Here is a 17910-nt window from a genome sequence, read left to right on the forward strand (position 1 = left end):
CCCCCTCCTCTACCCTCCCCCCCTCCTCTACCCTCCCCCCCTCCTCTACCCTCCCCCCCTCACCCCCCCTCCCTCCCCTCCAGGTTCCAAGGCCGCGGCGGAGTATTCCAACGGGCTGTATGAGCTGGGGTCTCCGGGCAGCGTGGGGCCCATGCAGGTGGTGCAGCTGGCGGAGGACCTGCGCCTGGCCCTGGAGCTGCAGACGTCGGAGGAGGAGAGGGAGGTCCTCAGGACCCAGGTCTCTGCCACCACGGCCCAGATGCTCATGGACTGGCTGGACACGGGCTCGGTGGGTAGAGCGGCGAGAAACACACCCGAGGGGTCGGTTGTTATGGCTGCCTTCGTAAAATACGCTCTGGAAATCTGATCCGCACTCATGGAATGCCTCTTGTCCAATCAAACGACTCGGTCGCTCTATGACGTTGAACCCAGTGTGCGCTCCGGCGCTCTCAGAGTGTATTTACGAACGCAGCCGTATATGTGATGTTCATTCACCAACTGCCAAAGCATTCCGGAACCCTCACCACCTAGAGTGCCATGCATTTTATGTGGGGTTTACCTAGCAACAGTACTGTGATTGGCTACAACATGAAGCATTTATTCACCCACAGCACTGAAAGGTAGACGACTAAATATGACGTAACAGCATGTGATTTCAATCCCCTTCACTTTATTTCTTTATTTCTTTCTTTTTTATTTCTTTCTTTCTTTCCATGTACCTCTTTTTTTTGGTTCCATTTCTCCGAAAACTAGCCTAAATGAGAAAGAGATTCTAATTGTACCTGAGAAAAATAAGGATTCCTCGAAATAACAACCGCTTACCAAGAACAGAGGCAGTGAATTATTCATATCAAGAGTAGTTCGTGTCAAGAGGTGTTGTTTTCAGGTAAAGCTTTAATCAAATACCAGGAATATAATGTCATCGAACATGTTGACATTTGAAAACCCTTCCTTCCACGTCACTGACCCTGTTGTCCGTGAGGCTTCACAGATGTAGCAGAGAGAGCTCCAGTTCCATGGAACATTCTATCAGAGGCAGCTGTGTGTCTGTTCAACAGCGACAACAACCTCTTCTGGAATATTTCGCTTGATATCTTGTTTTTTCTTCTCTCTCTTTGCTGACGTTACATTGTTGATAACTAATGAGAGGGGGGGGAGAGGGGGGGGAGAGCGGGGGGGGAGTAGGAGTGTCAGGGAGACAGAGACAGGACTATTCCTCGGTGCTGCTGGGTCGTATCGGGGTTCGGGGGGGCTGGGGTGAGTGAACGGGGGCTTATGTTGTGTTTCCTCTTTGCCTCAGAGCACACAAGCAGGCGTGTGAGCTCTCTCTCACACACACACACACACACACACACACCACACATGTATACATTCTCTCACACACACACACACACACATACACACACAGACTACATATTTATACATTCACACACACACACACACACACACACACATTTATACATTCACACACACACACACACACACACACACACACACACACCACACATTTATACATTCACACACATCCACACATACTGTACACAGTACACACACACTCTCCCTCCCAGTCCCCGTCTCTCTCTCCCCCTCCCTCCCTCCCTCCCTCCCTCCCTCCCTCTCTCCCTGCCTCCCTCCTTCTCTCCCTGCCTCCCTCCCTCTCTCCCTGCCTCCCTCATTCTCTCCCTGCCTCCCTCCCTCTCTCCCTGCCTCCCTCATTCTCTCCCTGCCTCCCTCCCTCTCTCCCTGCCTCCCTCATTCTCTCTCTGCCTCCCTCCCTCCCTCTCTCCCTGCCTCCCTCCCTCTCTCCCTGCCTCCCTCCCACTCTCTCACGTTGGCGGTATTTAAAAGAGTCAATGTGTTCCTCAGAGACTCCTAATGGGGCTGAGATCAACTTCCTGTTTAACTCCCTCTCTTTTCTCACAACCCTCTCCCCTCCTCTCCTCCTTATTTCTCTCTGTCTCTCTATTTCTCTCTGTCTCTCTTTTCTTACAACCCTCTCCCCTCCTCTCCTTATTTCTCTCCGTCTCTCTCTGTCTCAAACACTCTCAAACACTCACTGTCCTTCTTTTACTCTACTATTTACAGTCCACACTCACTCTTCCCCCCCCCTCTTCCTCTCTCTCTCTCTCTCTACTCCCTTCACACTTTTTGTTGTGGTGGGTCACTCAGTCTGCACACTGCTGCATCGTGGGTAAGTGATTTGTCCGTTCTTCTTCATGTGTTTAGTGGTAGAGAGCGTAGAGGCAGTGACACGTCCAGAGCTCCCAGAGGAGGGTGGATGATGACTGTGGGATGGTTATGACAGATAGGAGGGACATTCATTCATGTGAATGTCACGCTTGTCTCTCTGAATTAATTCATTTCACTGGAATGTTTTTTGGGGAAAGGTCTCGCAATGTGTGTATTGGTCGTTTGTGAGTCTCATTACTACATTTACGCAGGTATGCAGGGGCCAGGCTAGGGAATTCGATATTTTGGTTCGTATTTTCGGAAATTGGAAAATGACAAGCACATGCTGTACTGTTGAGAGAGAGAGAGAGAGAGAGAGAGAGAGAGAGAGAGAGAGAGAGAGAGAGAGAGAGAGAGAGAGAGAGAGAGAGAGAGAGAGAGAGGGGCGTTGTTCATTGCGGTTGCCTGAGCGGCCTTATGGATACGCAGGGGTTTCAGTCATTGTTGTTGTTGTTGTTGTTGTTGTTTAGAGTGCTGAGGTAAACAACCTGTTGACCAATGGCAGGCTCTGTTTCTGGCGTCTCTATGAGTTGCTGCTGTGTTTGTACAGCAGGGGTCTCACACGTCACACTGTATCTCCTCCTCCACCACCCTCCACTCCTCCTCTCCTCTCCCTTCCTCTCCACTCCCTCCTTTTCTCCCTACCCCTTACTGCCCTCCCCTCGTCTCCCTCTCTCCCTCTCTCAACCTTCCCTCCCTTCCCCTTCTCCTCGTCCTCGAACCCCCCCGCTTTCTTCCCCTCTCCCACTCCCCCTCCCCTGGCTCAGAACAGGATCAAACACACATGCTCCTCAATTATAGCCTCCAATCTCTGACCCCACACCCCCGCGCCCACCCCCCACCCCTCTCTCTACAGGGGAAATGTGATATAAAGCACTGTTATTGACAGGAAGAACGAGAGAGGAGACCTTATGCTGTGAATTGCTGTGTCTGTCTATCTGCTTGTCTACCCGTCTGTCTGACTATCCGTCTGGCTTTCTGCCTGCCTGCCTGTCTGTCTGTCTGTCTGTCTGTCTAACTGTCGGTCTGTCTGTTTCTCTGAAAATGTCAGTGTGGTTAGGTCTGGGTTCAAGTTAACTTTGTTTTAGGGGATTGACTTAAAGGATTCTCACATATTTGAGAGAGAGAGAGAGAGAGAGAGAGAGAGAGAGAGAGAGAGAGAGAGATCTCCCCCTCCCCTGGTGATTGTCCAGCTGTTACTATCAAAGGAATAGCCAGGTGCTGAACAGCAGCGAGCATAGCCCCGAGTGTGACTGTAGCACTGTAGTAGCCCTGAGTGTGACCCTACCTAATGCATATTACACACATAAAGATTTTGGCCCGATTTCCCCCCTTCCGACCAAGGACAGCAAACGCCCGATTATCAGATGGCTCTAAAGATTATCCTACAAGATTATCCTGTTCTGTGAGGTGTGTCAATTTCTCCAACAATCTGCTCGAATGGTTGGGGCCGACGATCGTAAATATATATATATATATATACCGATTGTGACGTGGAATGGAATGTCGCTAATCAAGAAGCGAGCTGACTTCTTTTCATTCTTCGGCACTTTATTTGCCCTGTCGCATATGGCTGCCTCGTACAGGTCAGTCAGGGTACTACGTTAGATCACGTTTGATCACACAAGATTTCTGGCTTGGGGGACGAGACTCTAGACTATTGTAGGACAGATCTTTATGCATGTGGTGTGCTGTATTGGGAATATCGGAGCACACCCCACACAATACGATCAAAACTGTTCAATCCATGATTTTTATCTTCATGTGTGGGGTCTCTCTCAGATAAAAATCTGTTAAGATTTAGAAGATCTTTATGTGTGTATCAGGCATAATGGTCTGAAAGACCTTTTGCTAGCATATCAGCCCAATAGAGCTCTCAGGTCTTCTGATGCTGGCTTTCTCTGTGTACAAAAGAAGAGATTTGGTACAATATGCACCCAAATTGTGGAATGCACTGCCAGTTTACATTAGGGATGCAACCTCAACAAATATTTTCAAGTCATGACACATTTTTTTTTTTTTACCATTGCCTTTAAATCACAAAAATAATGTAATGATGATTATATATTGATTAAAGCACTGAGCTGCGACGTTTGCAGGAAAAGTGCTACACAAATAAAATGTATTATTATGAGTATTATTATCTTCTGATAATGTTGACATCACATGTGGAGTCCCACAGGGGTCTATTCTTGGTCCCTTGCTTTTCTCCCTGTACATGATCCCATTAGGTGGAATCATCAGAAAACATGTTCATAGTTATGCTGATGATACTCAGCTGTCACATGCACTCAGCTCGCTGGAGAATTGTCTCAGAGATATAAAACTTTGGAGGTCCAATCATTTTCTACAACTAAATCAGGACAAAACTGAGATTCTTGTCATTGGTCCAAAACCACAAAAAGACTCAGCTCATATCAGTATTGCCTGATAATTCACATGCACTCAGCTCGCTGGAGAATTGTCTCAGAGATATATACATCTTTGGATGTCCAAACATTTTCTACAACTAAATCAGGACAAAACTGAGATTCTTGTCATTGGACCAAAACCACAAAAAGACTGTTATGAAGGCCCACAATTTAGAGCCAGTTTAGTTTCCCCGAATCAGCCCTATTTTGCCCCTGTTATTTCCTTTATTATTTTCCATACTATTCATGTACGTTTCTCATGAAGGTGTATGTATTGTTATTGTAATTGTATAAGTTCTGTCTTAGATTTGTTTAGTATTGTGTAAGCGCCAGTTTAGTGGGCATGGTTTTGAGTGGCGTACGTGACCGGATGTATGGTTGGCGTACGTGACCGGATGTATGTTCGGTTGGTGTATATATAGCGACGGAAGTGGTCTGTGCGTCAGAGTGATGAGAGTAACGAGAGTGAGAAGAAGCAGAGAAAACGAGAAGTCGATCTAAGATGGCGGAGTCAGTAAAACGCACACCGTGCTGAAGCTGAAGACCTGAAGAGTGATTATTGAGTTTACCACTGTGACAGAGGGCAAACCTTACAGCAGCAATTCAACATCTCTCAACAGTCCACAAGGAGAACGGGAGACTCTGAGTGTCGGAGGAGACCTGCCTTTGGCATTGACTGTTAGTAGTGGATCACGGGCTACCCGCAGCACCGCGGGAGTTCGGAGTTCGTTGAGTTGGCAGCGCTAGCCCAGTTTAGCTGTGTCCCCGTTAGCCAGCCTTGCCAGCCGCCGGCTGCTAACGTTGGACCAAGCGAGACCCAAGCTGGACAAAGCCGTCGTCTTCACGAGGTGGATTGCGACCGACCGTGGACCACCGGACCTGAGCCATTCACACCTCGTCGTGGACTACGAAGAAGCCCCTTTCCCTTCGAGTTGCTACGTCACCCCCCCCCTTTGTCTGCTGCCTTCCTCGAAGCACATGCGAGCTCCAACCAGGCCTCAACGCGCTCCTTTCAGTCCGGGACTCTAAGCCTTTTCCAGGCCAGGCCCTGCGTGTGAGTGAGTGATTGAGTGTGTGTGTGGCCGGCTGGGAGGGAGTATATACGGGGATGTATATATCATTTGTCTAAATAAATGTGTTTGTTCATCTTTGCTACATTACTGTGTGTTTAGTTGTCTGTTAGCTAATGCTAATGCTAATGCTAATTCTAATGCTAATGCTACTGCTAGTACTGCTAGTCTAAAGGGTTGCTGGCGCCCCCTGCCTGTATCCTCCTACACTGCCGATTTAGCTCCGAGTTAGTTAGATAACCAGCCCTTCCTAAATTCTACAGTCCTTTAGCTACTCCCTGGTTACAATTGGTCCTTCGAGCCGGATAGGTTGTGTAGTGATAGCATGGCTGAGCGCAGCCAACCAGACAAGACAGTTACCCCCCCTTCTCCGCCCCCTGAGCCAGAGCCACGACCACAGAGAGTCCCGCGGTTGCCTCCGAGGTTACAAGAGTATGAGCTTGAGCTCGAAAGCTCACTGAGTGGTAGTGAGGAGCGCACTCCACGGGATACAGTGGTCGGAGAGGCCGAGGTGTCCGCCGGCGCGCGGGTGGCTAGCACCGAGACAGCCATCAAAGAGCACCAGCCTGAGGATGAGATGGCAGAACAGCAGGGTTTTGCCGTAGAAACGGAAGAGCAGGAAGGAGAGGCCCGGTCTGACAGCGCCTGCGGGCGGAAGAGGGAGGGCCTCAGCCTTAATGATCTGCCTCCCAGTACGGCGCGCTCGAGACCTAGCTCCTGCCGTTCAGTGGCTTCCTCCCGGTCCAGGGTTTCCGTGGGCAGTTCTGCCTCTGGGGCGGATAGCATGCACTCCAGAGGGAGTAGTGCCGCGCTGTCAGAATGTATGCGCCAACAGGCCGAGATGGCGTTAGAGCGGGAACGCCTCCAGTTCGAGCGTGAACGCCTCCAGATGGAAGGAGCGGAACGTGCGGCGGAGAGACAGCGCCAGGAGGCGTTAGAGAGGGAACGCATCCAGTTCGAGCGCGAGCGCCTCCAGATGGGGAGAGAGCAACTGCACGCGGAGACGATGGCGGAAGTGATGCAGACCATGCGCGACGTGTGCATCAGCAGAGCTCCGTCGGCCCGTAGCTCCAGAGCATCATCCGCACGGCCCTCTCGAGTGCCATCTCCTGAACCCCCCGCCGATGGCTCCATGACCCCCGCCATGACTGTCCAACTACAGGCCCAGCTGACCACCTTGAAGGAAGAGGACCAGGGACCCGACCGCTACGCGGCCCAGAGGGAGCCAGCGTCGCTGCCCGGGAGGGGAGCCATTCCCCAAGAGCGTAGCACACCCCTAGGTCCTCCAGTGCACCAAAATGCATGCAGGCCGGACACCCAGACCGTCACTCCAGCCCCGATCATCCACTACAGGATGTTTCCCCAGGTGGAGGGACCCAAGTTCCCCTTCTTCAAGGACGAGGACAGGAGCCAGTATGTGGAACTACGCATCTGCCTAGACACGCTCTTGGACGACTCCTGCTCAGAGTCCTACAAATATGCGATTCTCCTTCAGCATGTGAGGAACCCCAGAGCCCACAACATGGTTCTGGCCCATGCCTCCGCACCGACACCTTACACCAGAGCGCTCGCCGACTTGGATGCCCGCTACGGTCGTCCCTGGAACCACGCCCTTGCTGAACTGCAAGCCCTCGAACAGCAGGCCCCCATCAAGGATGAACGGGCGCTGGATGACTTCGCGCTCCGCGTGCACACCTTGGTTGGAATGCTGAAGACGCAGGGCCCAGCTGGCGCCAGCGAGATCAACAGCACCTCCAACGTAGAGCGGCTGCTCCGCAAGATCCCACGCTTCCGGCAGGAGAGGTTCCGGCGACAGCAGCGCGTTCGTAACCCCGGGAAGTTGGGTCTGAGCATGGCTGCCTTCGCGGAGTTCCTACTGGAGGAAGTGCATGACACCAACGTAGACGCCATGGGTTACGCTGAGCCGAAGAAGGAGAGGGAGAAGGGAGACCGCTGGGACAGGCCGAGCTCGAACAGAGGACACCCAGTAGGAGTGCTGCACACGGAGGAAGAGCCTCGGAGAGAGAGGAAAGCCCGACCTGAGGGAAAGGATTCCTCTCAACCCCCTCAAAAGGGACGGAGAGGTCCACCGCCATGTCCGTACTGCACCAGCGAGCACTGGTTCAATGAGTGCAGTGACTTCAACAACCTGAGTACCGAGGCCAAGCAGAGGTGGCTCGAGGAGAACAAGAGGTGCTGGAACTGTGGGCGCGACCATCTGGCTAAGAACTGCACCTTGAGGAGAAAGTGCAACCGCTGTGAGGAGGTCCACCTCAACATCCTACACGAGGTCTCCCTCGCCAGGTCCACGGAGGGCACCAGAAGCCCTAGGTCCGGTAGCGCACCGGAAGAGGAAACACCTGTCTACTATCTAGACCCAACCCAGAGCAGCGGCTCCAAGGTCCTACTGAAGGTGGTGAAGGTCCGACTGCACCACAACAACGCTGTGTACGACACGTACGCCGTTCTAGACGACGGGTCGGAACGGACCATCCTCCTCCAGGAGGCAGTGCGCCAGTTGGGGCTCCACGGGACTGAGGAGAAGCTGACTCTGCGCACGATACGTCGCGACCTTAAAGAGGTCACCGGGGCGAGAATCAACTTCTCTATCTCCCCGGCGGGGCGGCCGTCGGATAGATATCGGCTTCAGAATGTCTTCACCGCAGACCAGCTAGCGCTCTCCCGCTACGACTACCCCCTGGAGAGATTACGCGCAAGATATTCCCACCTACGGCGAGTAGACCTACATCCGATAGAAGGAGCGGAGCCAACCCTTCTCATCGGCTCGGACAACGCTGCACTGATCGTGTCGCTCCGTCCTCCGCTGAGAGGACCGCGAGGCTGCCCGATGGCTGTTAAGACTGCGCTTGGGTGGGCCCTCCAAGGCGCTACCGAGTGGAGAGATAGAGACGGGAGAGCTACGTCATCCCTCCATGTCCGCACCGAAGAAGTGCAGACCATCAACTGCCTTCACACCAGTGTGGACTCCATGAATGCGGCGCTACTAGACAACGTCCAGAAGCTGTGGACGCTAGACGTTGCGCCCTACAAGAATGAGAAGCTCTACGTACGGTCAAAGGAGGACGTCTACGCCATAGACCTCCTTAAAGCAAAGACAGTGCGTATCGAAGTCCAGGGCGTGAAGAGATACGTCACACCACTACTCCGAAGAGAACCCATGCCAGAGTTTCGAGTATCCCCTCGAACCGTCCTACAGTGTCTGACCAGCACTGAGAAGCGTATGAGGAAGGACGAGGTCCTTGCTGCTTCTTACAGAACTGAGATGAAGAAACTGACGGAGTCCGGTCTGGTGAAGAAGCTTGAGCCAGCCGAGGCGAACCAGAGTGCCGAGTCTTGGTACCTCCCGCACCACAATGTTCACCACAACGGGAAGAACCGAGTGGTCTTCAACTGTAGCTACCAGGTGGGGAAGCTCAACCTCAACCACTATCTTCTCCCTGGTCCAACCTTGACCCCAGCCCTCTTGGGAGTTCTGGTGCGCTTCCGTCAGCAGCCGATCGCAGTCAGTGGTGACATTAAGCGAATGTTTCACCAGGTCAGGATGTTGGAGGAAGACAAGCCACTCATGAGGTTTCTCTGGAGAGAGGACCCGAGCGACCCCGACCCCTCTATCTACCAGTGGGAGGTGCTACCCTTCGGGACAACCTGCAGCCCCTGTTGCGCCACCTATGCGCTACAGACTCACGCCGCGCAGGAGACGGCACCTCCTGGAGTGTTTGACGCCGTCCATAAGAGTTTTTACGTGGACAACTGCCTCCACAGTTCGAAGACAGCCACGGAAGCCCGTCAGCTAGTCCAGGACCTGCGTGCTCATCTCCAGGAGGGTGGATTTGAGATCTGCCAGTGGGCCAGCAACGACCCGCAAGTCATCAGAGACCTCCCGAAGGAGGCCACCTCGACCAGCAGCGAGGCTTGGGTCTCTCACTCACCAGATGATGCTCAGGAGATGACGCTCGGACTTATCTGGCAGTTCCAGACCGACACTCTACGCTATCGCAATAAGCCTGCCAAGCCCCAACGCGTCACGATGAGAACGATATACAGCACTCTAGCGAGCCAGTACGACCCACTGGGATATATCGCTCCCTTCACGACGATGGCCAAGGTGCTTGTCCGGGAGCTGTGGGCCCAAGAACGAGGATGGGACGATCCTCTGCCTCGTCACCTAGAAGAGAAGTGGAAGGCCTGGGAGCAGGAACTTCCCACTCTCCAGCACATCAAGCTGCAGCGGAGCTACTTCCCTCCCTCCACGGACCTAGAGAGGAGTGTCATCACGCTACATGTATTCTGCGACGCCTCGGAGATGGCGTACGGGTCCGTGGCATACGTCAGAGCGGCAGCGCTTGGAGGTGAAGTCCACGTCTCGTTTGTCCTGGCACGTTCCCGAGTGGCGCCGAAAAAGCAACAGTCCATCCCAAGACTGGAGCTGTGTGCTGCCCTGAACGGCGCGCAACTGGGAAGGTTCCTGCTCGACGAGCTCCAGCTACCTCTGATGAGCGTCACCATGTGGTCAGACTCAACTACCGTCCTCCAGTGGTTGAAGTCCAGCTCATGTCGGTATAAGGTGTTCGTGGGCACCCGAGTCGCAGAGATTCTGGAGTTGACTGAGGTGAACTGCTGGCGTTATGTAGACACCAAGAGGAACCCTGCTGACGTCATCACGAGAGGGGCAACTCTCCAGGATCTGGCTGAGCCCCACCTGTATCACACGGGACCAGACTTCCTACAGGAGCGGGAGTCAGAGTGGCCAGCCACGCCGGCGTTAGCAGAAGACAGAGAGGACAAAGAGCTGCGTAAGACGTTGTTCTGCGGAGCCACCCAGGTCGTAGACCCTGAGACTACTCCGGGAGAGGAGTGTGAGACGCTCGAAGAGCTGCAGAAGAGGATGTTCTGCTCCAAGGCCGGTCTACCCCTAGATACTACGCTCAGCGCCGAAGATTATACCGCGGCGGAGCTCCTGGTGCTGCAGAGTGCCCAACAGGATGCCTTCTCCCGAGAGCTGGAGTGTCTCGAGAAAGGGAAGCCGATCCCCTCGGACAGTAGACTCCGCGGCTTAGCTCCAGAGCTCGACGGTGTTCTCATTCGCGTGGGTGGCAGACTGCGCCGCGCTCAAGATCTAGACCTAGACACGAAGCATCCCATCGTGCTTCCCCCTAAGCATCAGGTCACCAGATTGGTCATCAAGCACCATGATGACAAAGTGCAGCACGCGGGTGGAGAGCGTGTCTTCGCGGAGGTACGACGGAGATTCTGGATACTCCATGGACGGGAGGCGGTACGGAGATATCAAAGGTCCTGCTCGGACTGCCAGAGGTGGCGAGCCACGCCGCCGCAGCCCATGATGTCCGATCTGCCCGAGGACCGGCTGCGACTGAGACAGGCTCCGTTCCACTCTACTGGGGTCGACTGTTTCGGGCCACTCCTAGTCCGAAACCGGCGAGCCTCCGAAAAGCGGTGGGGCATCATCTACACGTGCCTGACGACGAGAGCAATGCACCTTGAAGTTCTGCACCAGCTCACAAGCGACAGCTTCCTCATGTCCTTCAAGAGGTTCACCTCCAGGCGAGGGACCCCTAAGACCCTCCGGTCGGACAGAGGCACCAACTTCGTCGGTGGTGAGGCCGAGCTGAGGGCGAGCTACGCTGCGATGACTGAGGAGGCCCGTGACAGACTCGCCTCCCAGCAAGTGAAGTTTGAGTTCAACCCCCCAAATGCTCCACACTTCGGGGGAGCCTGGGAGCGGGAGATTCGCTCGGTAAAGAACGTCCTACGTACCATTCTCGGACAGAAGGTGCCTACCGATGAGGTGCTCGAGACTGTACTAGCAGAGATTGAGGGCATCTTGAACTCCCGGCCCCTAGGCTATACCTCCAGTGATGTAGCAGATCTGGATCCCATTACGCCCAACTTCTTGCTGATGGGGCGGCGAGACTCTGCACTGCCTCAGGTAGTCTACGACCCTGCAGAGCTCACCGGAAGAAGATGGTGGAGGCACAGCCAGGTGCTCGCGGACCAGTTTTGGAGGCAGTTCATACTGCACTACCTGCCGACCCTGCAAGTCAGGCAGAAGTGGACGAGGGAGAGAGACAACTTGTCCGAAGGTGCCGTGGTACTGGTGATCGACCAGTCCCTTCCACGCGCCGCCTGGCAGACGGGCAGAGTGACCAAGGTCCTGCCGGGTCCGGATGGAAGGGTGCGGACGGCCATCGTGGACGTTGGTGGTCGCACTTACACCCGACCTGTGGCACGCCTGATTGAGCTCCCTCAAATTACGAAGGACACTATCACCTCCTACCTCACGCTGCTAGAGCAGCCTAGCCAGTGTGCCTTCCCTAGTTAAATGAAACCGAGGGTTTCATGGGGCGGCTGTTATGAAGGCCCACAATTTAGAGCCAGTTTAGTTTCCCCGAATCAGCCCTATTTTGCCCCTGTTATTTCCTTTATTATTTTCCATACTATTCATGTACGTTTCTCATGAAGGTGTATGTATTGTTATTGTAATTGTATAAGTTCTGTCTTAGATTTGTTTAGTATTGTGTAAGCGCCAGTTTAGTGGGCGTGGTTTTGAGTGGCGTACGTGACCGGATGTATGGTTGGCGTACGTGACCGGATGTATGTTCGGTTGGTGTATATATAGCGACGGAAGTGGTCTGTGCGTCAGAGTGATGAGAGTAACGAGAGTGAGAAGAAGCAGAGAAAACGAGAAGTCGATCTAAGATGGCGGAGTCAGTAAAACGCACACCGTGCTGAAGCTGAAGACCTGAAGAGTGATTATTGAGTTTACCACTGTGACAGAGGGCAAACCTTACAGCAGCAATTCAACATCTCTCAACAGTCCACAAGGAGAACGGGAGACTCTGAGTGTCGGAGGAGACCTGCCTTTGGCATTGACTGTTAGTAGTGGATCACGGGCTACCCGCAGCACCGCGGGAGTTCGGAGTTCGTTGAGTTGGCAGCGCTAGCCCAGTTTAGCTGTGTCCCCGTTAGCCAGCCTTGCCAGCCGCCGGCTGCTAACGTTGGACCAAGCGAGACCCAAGCTGGACAAAGCCGTCGTCTTCACGAGGTGGATTGCGACCGACCGTGGACCACCGGACCTGAGCCATTCACACCTCGTCGTGGACTACGAAGAAGCCCCTTTCCCTTCGAGTTGCTACGTCACCCCCCCCCTTTGTCTGCTGCCTTCCTCGAAGCACATGCGAGCTCCAACCAGGCCTCAACGCGCTCCTTTCAGTCCGGGACTCTAAGCCTTTTCCAGGCCAGGCCCTGCGTGTGAGTGAGTGATTGAGTGTGTGTGTGGCCGGCTGGGAGGGAGTATATACGGGGATGTATATATCATTTGTCTAAATAAATGTGTTTGTTCATCTTTGCTACATTACTGTGTGTTTAGTTGTCTGTTAGCTAATGCTAATGCTAATGCTAATTCTAATGCTAATGCTACTGCTAGTACTGCTAGTCTAAAGGGTTGCTGGCGCCCCCTGCCTGTATCCTCCTACACTGCCGATTTAGCTCCGAGTTAGTTAGATAACCAGCCCTTCCTAAATTCTACAGTCCTTTAGCTACTCCCTGGTTACAAAGACAAATTGTCGAATACGATGGGAACCTTGCTTTTAAACTGCAAACATGAAGCTAAGAATCTAGGTGTGATTATAGATTCTGACTTAAGCTTTGAGCCTCACATCAAGTCTCTCACTAGAAATGCTTTTTATCATTTACGGAATATTGAATGAATGAATGAATGAATATTGCAAAAGTTAGACATTTTCTCCGGCAAGCTGATGCAGAAGTGTTAATACATGCTTTTGGTATTACCCGTTTGGACTATTGGAACAGTCTCCTTTCTTGTCATCCGAAGAAAGCTAGTGGCCAGCTGCAATTAGTCCAAAATGCAGCAGCAAGAGTTTTAACCAAAACAAGCAGACAAGCTCATATAACTCTTATTTTAGAAACTCTACACTGGCTTCCTGTTAAGTTCAGAATAGATTTCAAGATCCTTCTGCTTGTTTATAAAGCTCTCACTGGCATAGCACCAGAATATCTGAAAGACCTTTTGCTAGCATATCAGCCCAATAGAGCTCTCAGATCTTCTGACGCTTCTGACGTTGGAATGCACTGCCAGTTTACATTAGGGATGCAACCTCAGCAAATATGTTCAAGTCAAGACAAAAAAACAACTAAAAACCCATTTTTTAATATTGCCTTTAAATGACTATATAATTAAACTATGATTATATATAATGATTGGAGCACTTTGAGCTGCAACGTTGCAGGAAAAGCGCTATACAAATAAAACGTTTTTAATTTTAATTATTACCGATATTACCACTAGCATTGTAGCATTGTAGCACTGTAGCATTGTAGCACTAGCTAAGCAGGGACTGTAGCACTGTAGCATTAGAGCACTACAGTACAAAACCTAGCAGGGACTGTAGCACTGTAGCACTGTAGCTAAACCATGCAGGGAGTATAGAACTGTCAACCGATAAACTGATATCTCCTGTATATTCCTTTATATACCTCTAACTACCGTACTGCCATAATGACACTTATCACCATTTGCACTTCTGGTTAGATGCTGAACTGCATTTCATTGTCTGGTACTTGTACTCTGCAATGACAATAAAGTTGAATCTAATCTAAACCAGTGATTGTATAGGCCTGTAGCCAAACAACTGTTGCATTGTAGCCAAGCAGTGACTTGCTGCATTAAAGCCCTGGCTGAGTGCCTACAGCGCCTGAACGTTGTCTTGTCCCTCGACGTCCATCACGGGAGGGAGGGAGGGAGGGAGAGAGAGAGAGAGGGAGGGAGAGAGAGAGAGAGGGAGGGAGAGAGAGAGAGAGAGGCTTAGGGCTGTGAACAAATGTATAACACATTCTCACAGGGGGGCTCAGAAAACTAGTTTTTTATGTTGTTTTATTTGCATGTTGAATGACGTTAATGTGTTAATGCGCCTCAAGACTGTGGCCTCAGGAGAAGATATGTTATCATCCAACCATGTGGGATGAGCAGTGTTTTTATCCAAGCCAAACTCTGTCAAACTGTCGCCTCTCTCTCTCTCTCTCTCTCTCTCTCTCTCTCTCTCTCTCTCTCGCTCTATTTCTCTCTCTCTCTCTCTCGCTCGCTCGCTCTCTCTCTCTTCACTCTTTCTCTCTCTCTCCCTCTCCCTCTCCTTGTCCATCTCCATCTCCCTCACTCTCCCTCCCTCTCCCCCCTCTTCCTCTCCATTCCCATCCCCCTCTCCCTGTCCCAGTAACATACACTCCGCCTCTCTCTCTCTCTCTCTCTCTCTCTCTCTCTCTCTCTCTCTCTCTCTCTCTCTCTCTCTCTCTCTCTCTCTCTCTGACCAAGTGGCTCAGTTTTGTGTTCATGACTCAGACAGGAAATGCCCACAGAGAGAATGTGAGATGAGAGAGGCGATCCAGACCAGGAATAGGGTGTTAAGACTAGTTAGACTCATGTAGTACTGTGGTAAGGCTGGGCAAAGCTACACTCAGTCAATCAATCAATCAATCAATCAATCAATCAAATGTATTTGTATAGCTCTTTTTACATAGACAATTGTCTCAAAGTGTTTTACAACAAGAACAATACAAACAATATTAACAATAAATACAATATAAACTAACACCAAAGCATAGACCCCCCACCCCCCTCTCCCAAAAAGCAAACTCAACGCCCGGGGAGGAAGACATGTTGAGAGGAACCAGACTCCAACACTCAACACTGATAAACATAACGTCTGCTTCACACTGTGGTTGTGGACAGAGAGAGAAGGGGGGGGGAGAGAGGGGGAGAGAGAGAGGGGGGGAGAGAGAAGGGGAGGGGGAGAGAGAGAGGGGGAGAGGGAGAGAGAGAGAGGGGGGAGAGAGAAGGGGAGGGGGAGAGAGGGGGGGGGGAGAGAAGGGGAGGGGGAGAGAGAGGGGGGGGGGAGAGAAGGGGAGGGGGAGAGAGAGAGGGGGGAGGGGGAGAGAGAGGGGGGGGACAGAGAAGGGGAGGGGGAGAGAGAGAGGTGGGGGTAGAGAGGAGAGAGAGGGGGGTAGAGAGAAGGGGAGGGGGAGAGAGAGAGGGGGGGGGGGTAGAGAGGGGGGGAGAGAGAGGTGGGGGTAGAGAGGAGAGAGAGGGGGGGGAGAGAGAAGGGGAGAGAGAGAGGGTGGGGGGTAAAGAGGAGAGAGAAAGAGAGAGAGGAAGAGGGGGGGGTAGAGAGGGAAAGAGAGGGGGGGAATAGAGAGAAGAGAGGGGGGGAAGAGAAAGAGAGTGGCTGACTGTATGAGATGATTGATGACCCTCCAGTAGAAGAGGCTGTGTCGCAGCATGCTCTACATACATATGTAACACAGGCGAGGCTGGTGGAAGTAGAAATCGGAGGACAGGCCTCATTGTCATGCATGGAACGGAATGGAGGAACGGTATCAAATGAATGATCCCAAACAAACACCTGAATCACTCTTACCCGCGATGATGTCATCCATCTGCTCCGAGACTGTAGGACATCCATCGGATGTCATGGTGACAAACAAAATGGAAAAACCCGAACTACGGGGATGAATCCTAAGAATTCGAGGAATTCTAATTGACATCAAATCGAATTAAATGTTCTCTAGCATGTGGCCTGGGGTGGTCCAGTGGTCTAGCACAGCGGTCCACATCGGGAGATGGGTCTACAGTGCATGCCCATGTCGGCATGGGTTAGAATCAAGCCCATGCCCTGCTGACATGCCCTCTCTCCTTACCTTCCTGTCTGTCTTCTCTGTACCTGAACACCTTCAGTTGATATGACAACGTAATATGATCTCAGTGAGCTGTTTAACTGATGCATAAATGCAGACAATATTGAATATGCGGTCCCAGTTGGATTTCCTTTCCATTGATGTTTAATGTGTTCAGATGTGTGTGTTCACACAGAACATGTCCTCTTTCAATGTGAACGTGTGTGTGTGAGTGTGAGTGTGTGTGTGTGTGTGTGTGAGTGTGTGTGTGTGTGAGTGTGTGTGTGTGTGTGTGTGTGTTCCAGGGGAGGCTGGTGGAGGTAGAAATCGGAGGACGGGCTCATTGTAATGGTGAAATGTCTCATTCCGTCCCGTGCATGACAATGAGCCCCGTCCTCCGATTTCTACCTCCACCAGCCTCCCCTGGTGTTCTACCTCCACCAGCCTCCCCTGGTGTTCTACCTCCACCAGCCTCCCCTGGTGTTCTACCTCCACCAGCCTCCCCTGGTGTTCTACCTCCACCAGCCTCCCCTGGTGTTCTACCTCCACCAGCCTCCCCCGGTGTTCTACCTCCACCAGCCTCCCCCGGTGTTCTACCTCCACCAGCCTCCCCTGGTGTTCTACCTCCACCAGCCCCCCCTGGTGTTCTACCTCCACCAGCCTCCCCTGGTGTTCTACCTCCACCAGCCTCCCCCGGTGTTCTACCTCCACCAGCCTCCCCCGGTGTTCTACCTCCACCAGCCTCCCCCGGTGTTCTACCTCCACCAGCCTCCCCGGTGTTCTACCTCCACCAGCCTCCCCCGGTGTTCTACCTCCACCAGCCTCCCCCGGTGTTCTACCTCCACCAGCCTCCCCTGGTGTTCTACCTCCACCAGCCTCCCCTGGTGTTCTACCTCCACCAGCCTCCCCCGGTGTTCTACCTCCACCAGCCTCCCCCGGTGTTCTACCTCCACCAGCCTCCCCGGTGTTCTACCTCCACCAGCCTCCCCTGGTGTGAAGTGTCTCAGGCTCCCAGTCTGAGCTATGGGATGACCCTGGAGGAGCGGTTTGTTGTTGCATTGATCTGGATACATAACGACATTCAGAAGACAGATGAAAGAGTGTATGTGTGTGTGTGTGTGTGTGTGTGTGTGTGTTTGTGTGTGTGTGTGTATATGTGTATATGTGTATATGTGTGTATGTGTGTATGTGTGATGTGTGTGTGTGTGTAGGTGTGTAGGTGTGTTGGTGTGTAGGTGTGTAGGTGTGTAGGTGTGTAGGTGTGTATGTGTGTATGTGTGTATTTGTGTGTGTGTGTGTGTCTCCTCCAAAGTCTGTTTCAGCTCAGTTCAGGCTTGCATTGTGACTTTAACTTAATTTGAGCACAGCGAGGCAGGGGGGGGCAGAAAGAGAGAGAGAGAGAGAGAGAGAGAGAGAGAGAGAGAGAGAGAGAGAGAGAGAGAGAGAGAGAGAGACCACTGCAGAGGAAGAACAAG

At 52.4% G+C, this 17910-nt stretch overlaps 1 protein-coding gene across 1 annotated transcript in view; it reads left to right on the top strand.

The window, feature by feature from the left end:
• ppfibp2b (PPFIA binding protein 2b) overlaps positions 1-17910 on the top strand; it is a gene marked incomplete at its 5' end in the record, with an annotated part of 88865 nt that overhangs the window by 11408 nt on the left and 59547 nt on the right. Inside the window, one exon of the mRNA XM_080545400.1 lies at positions 84-289. Within this exon, the coding sequence (XP_080401526.1) occupies positions 84-289 (206 nt within the window). The remainder of the gene's footprint in view (positions 1-83; positions 290-17910) is intronic.

Source organism: Nansenia antarctica, assembly GCF_963989245.1.
Source record: "Nansenia antarctica genome assembly, chromosome: 14".
In the NCBI taxonomy this organism is placed as follows: domain Eukaryota; kingdom Metazoa; phylum Chordata; class Actinopteri; order Argentiniformes; family Microstomatidae; genus Nansenia; species Nansenia antarctica.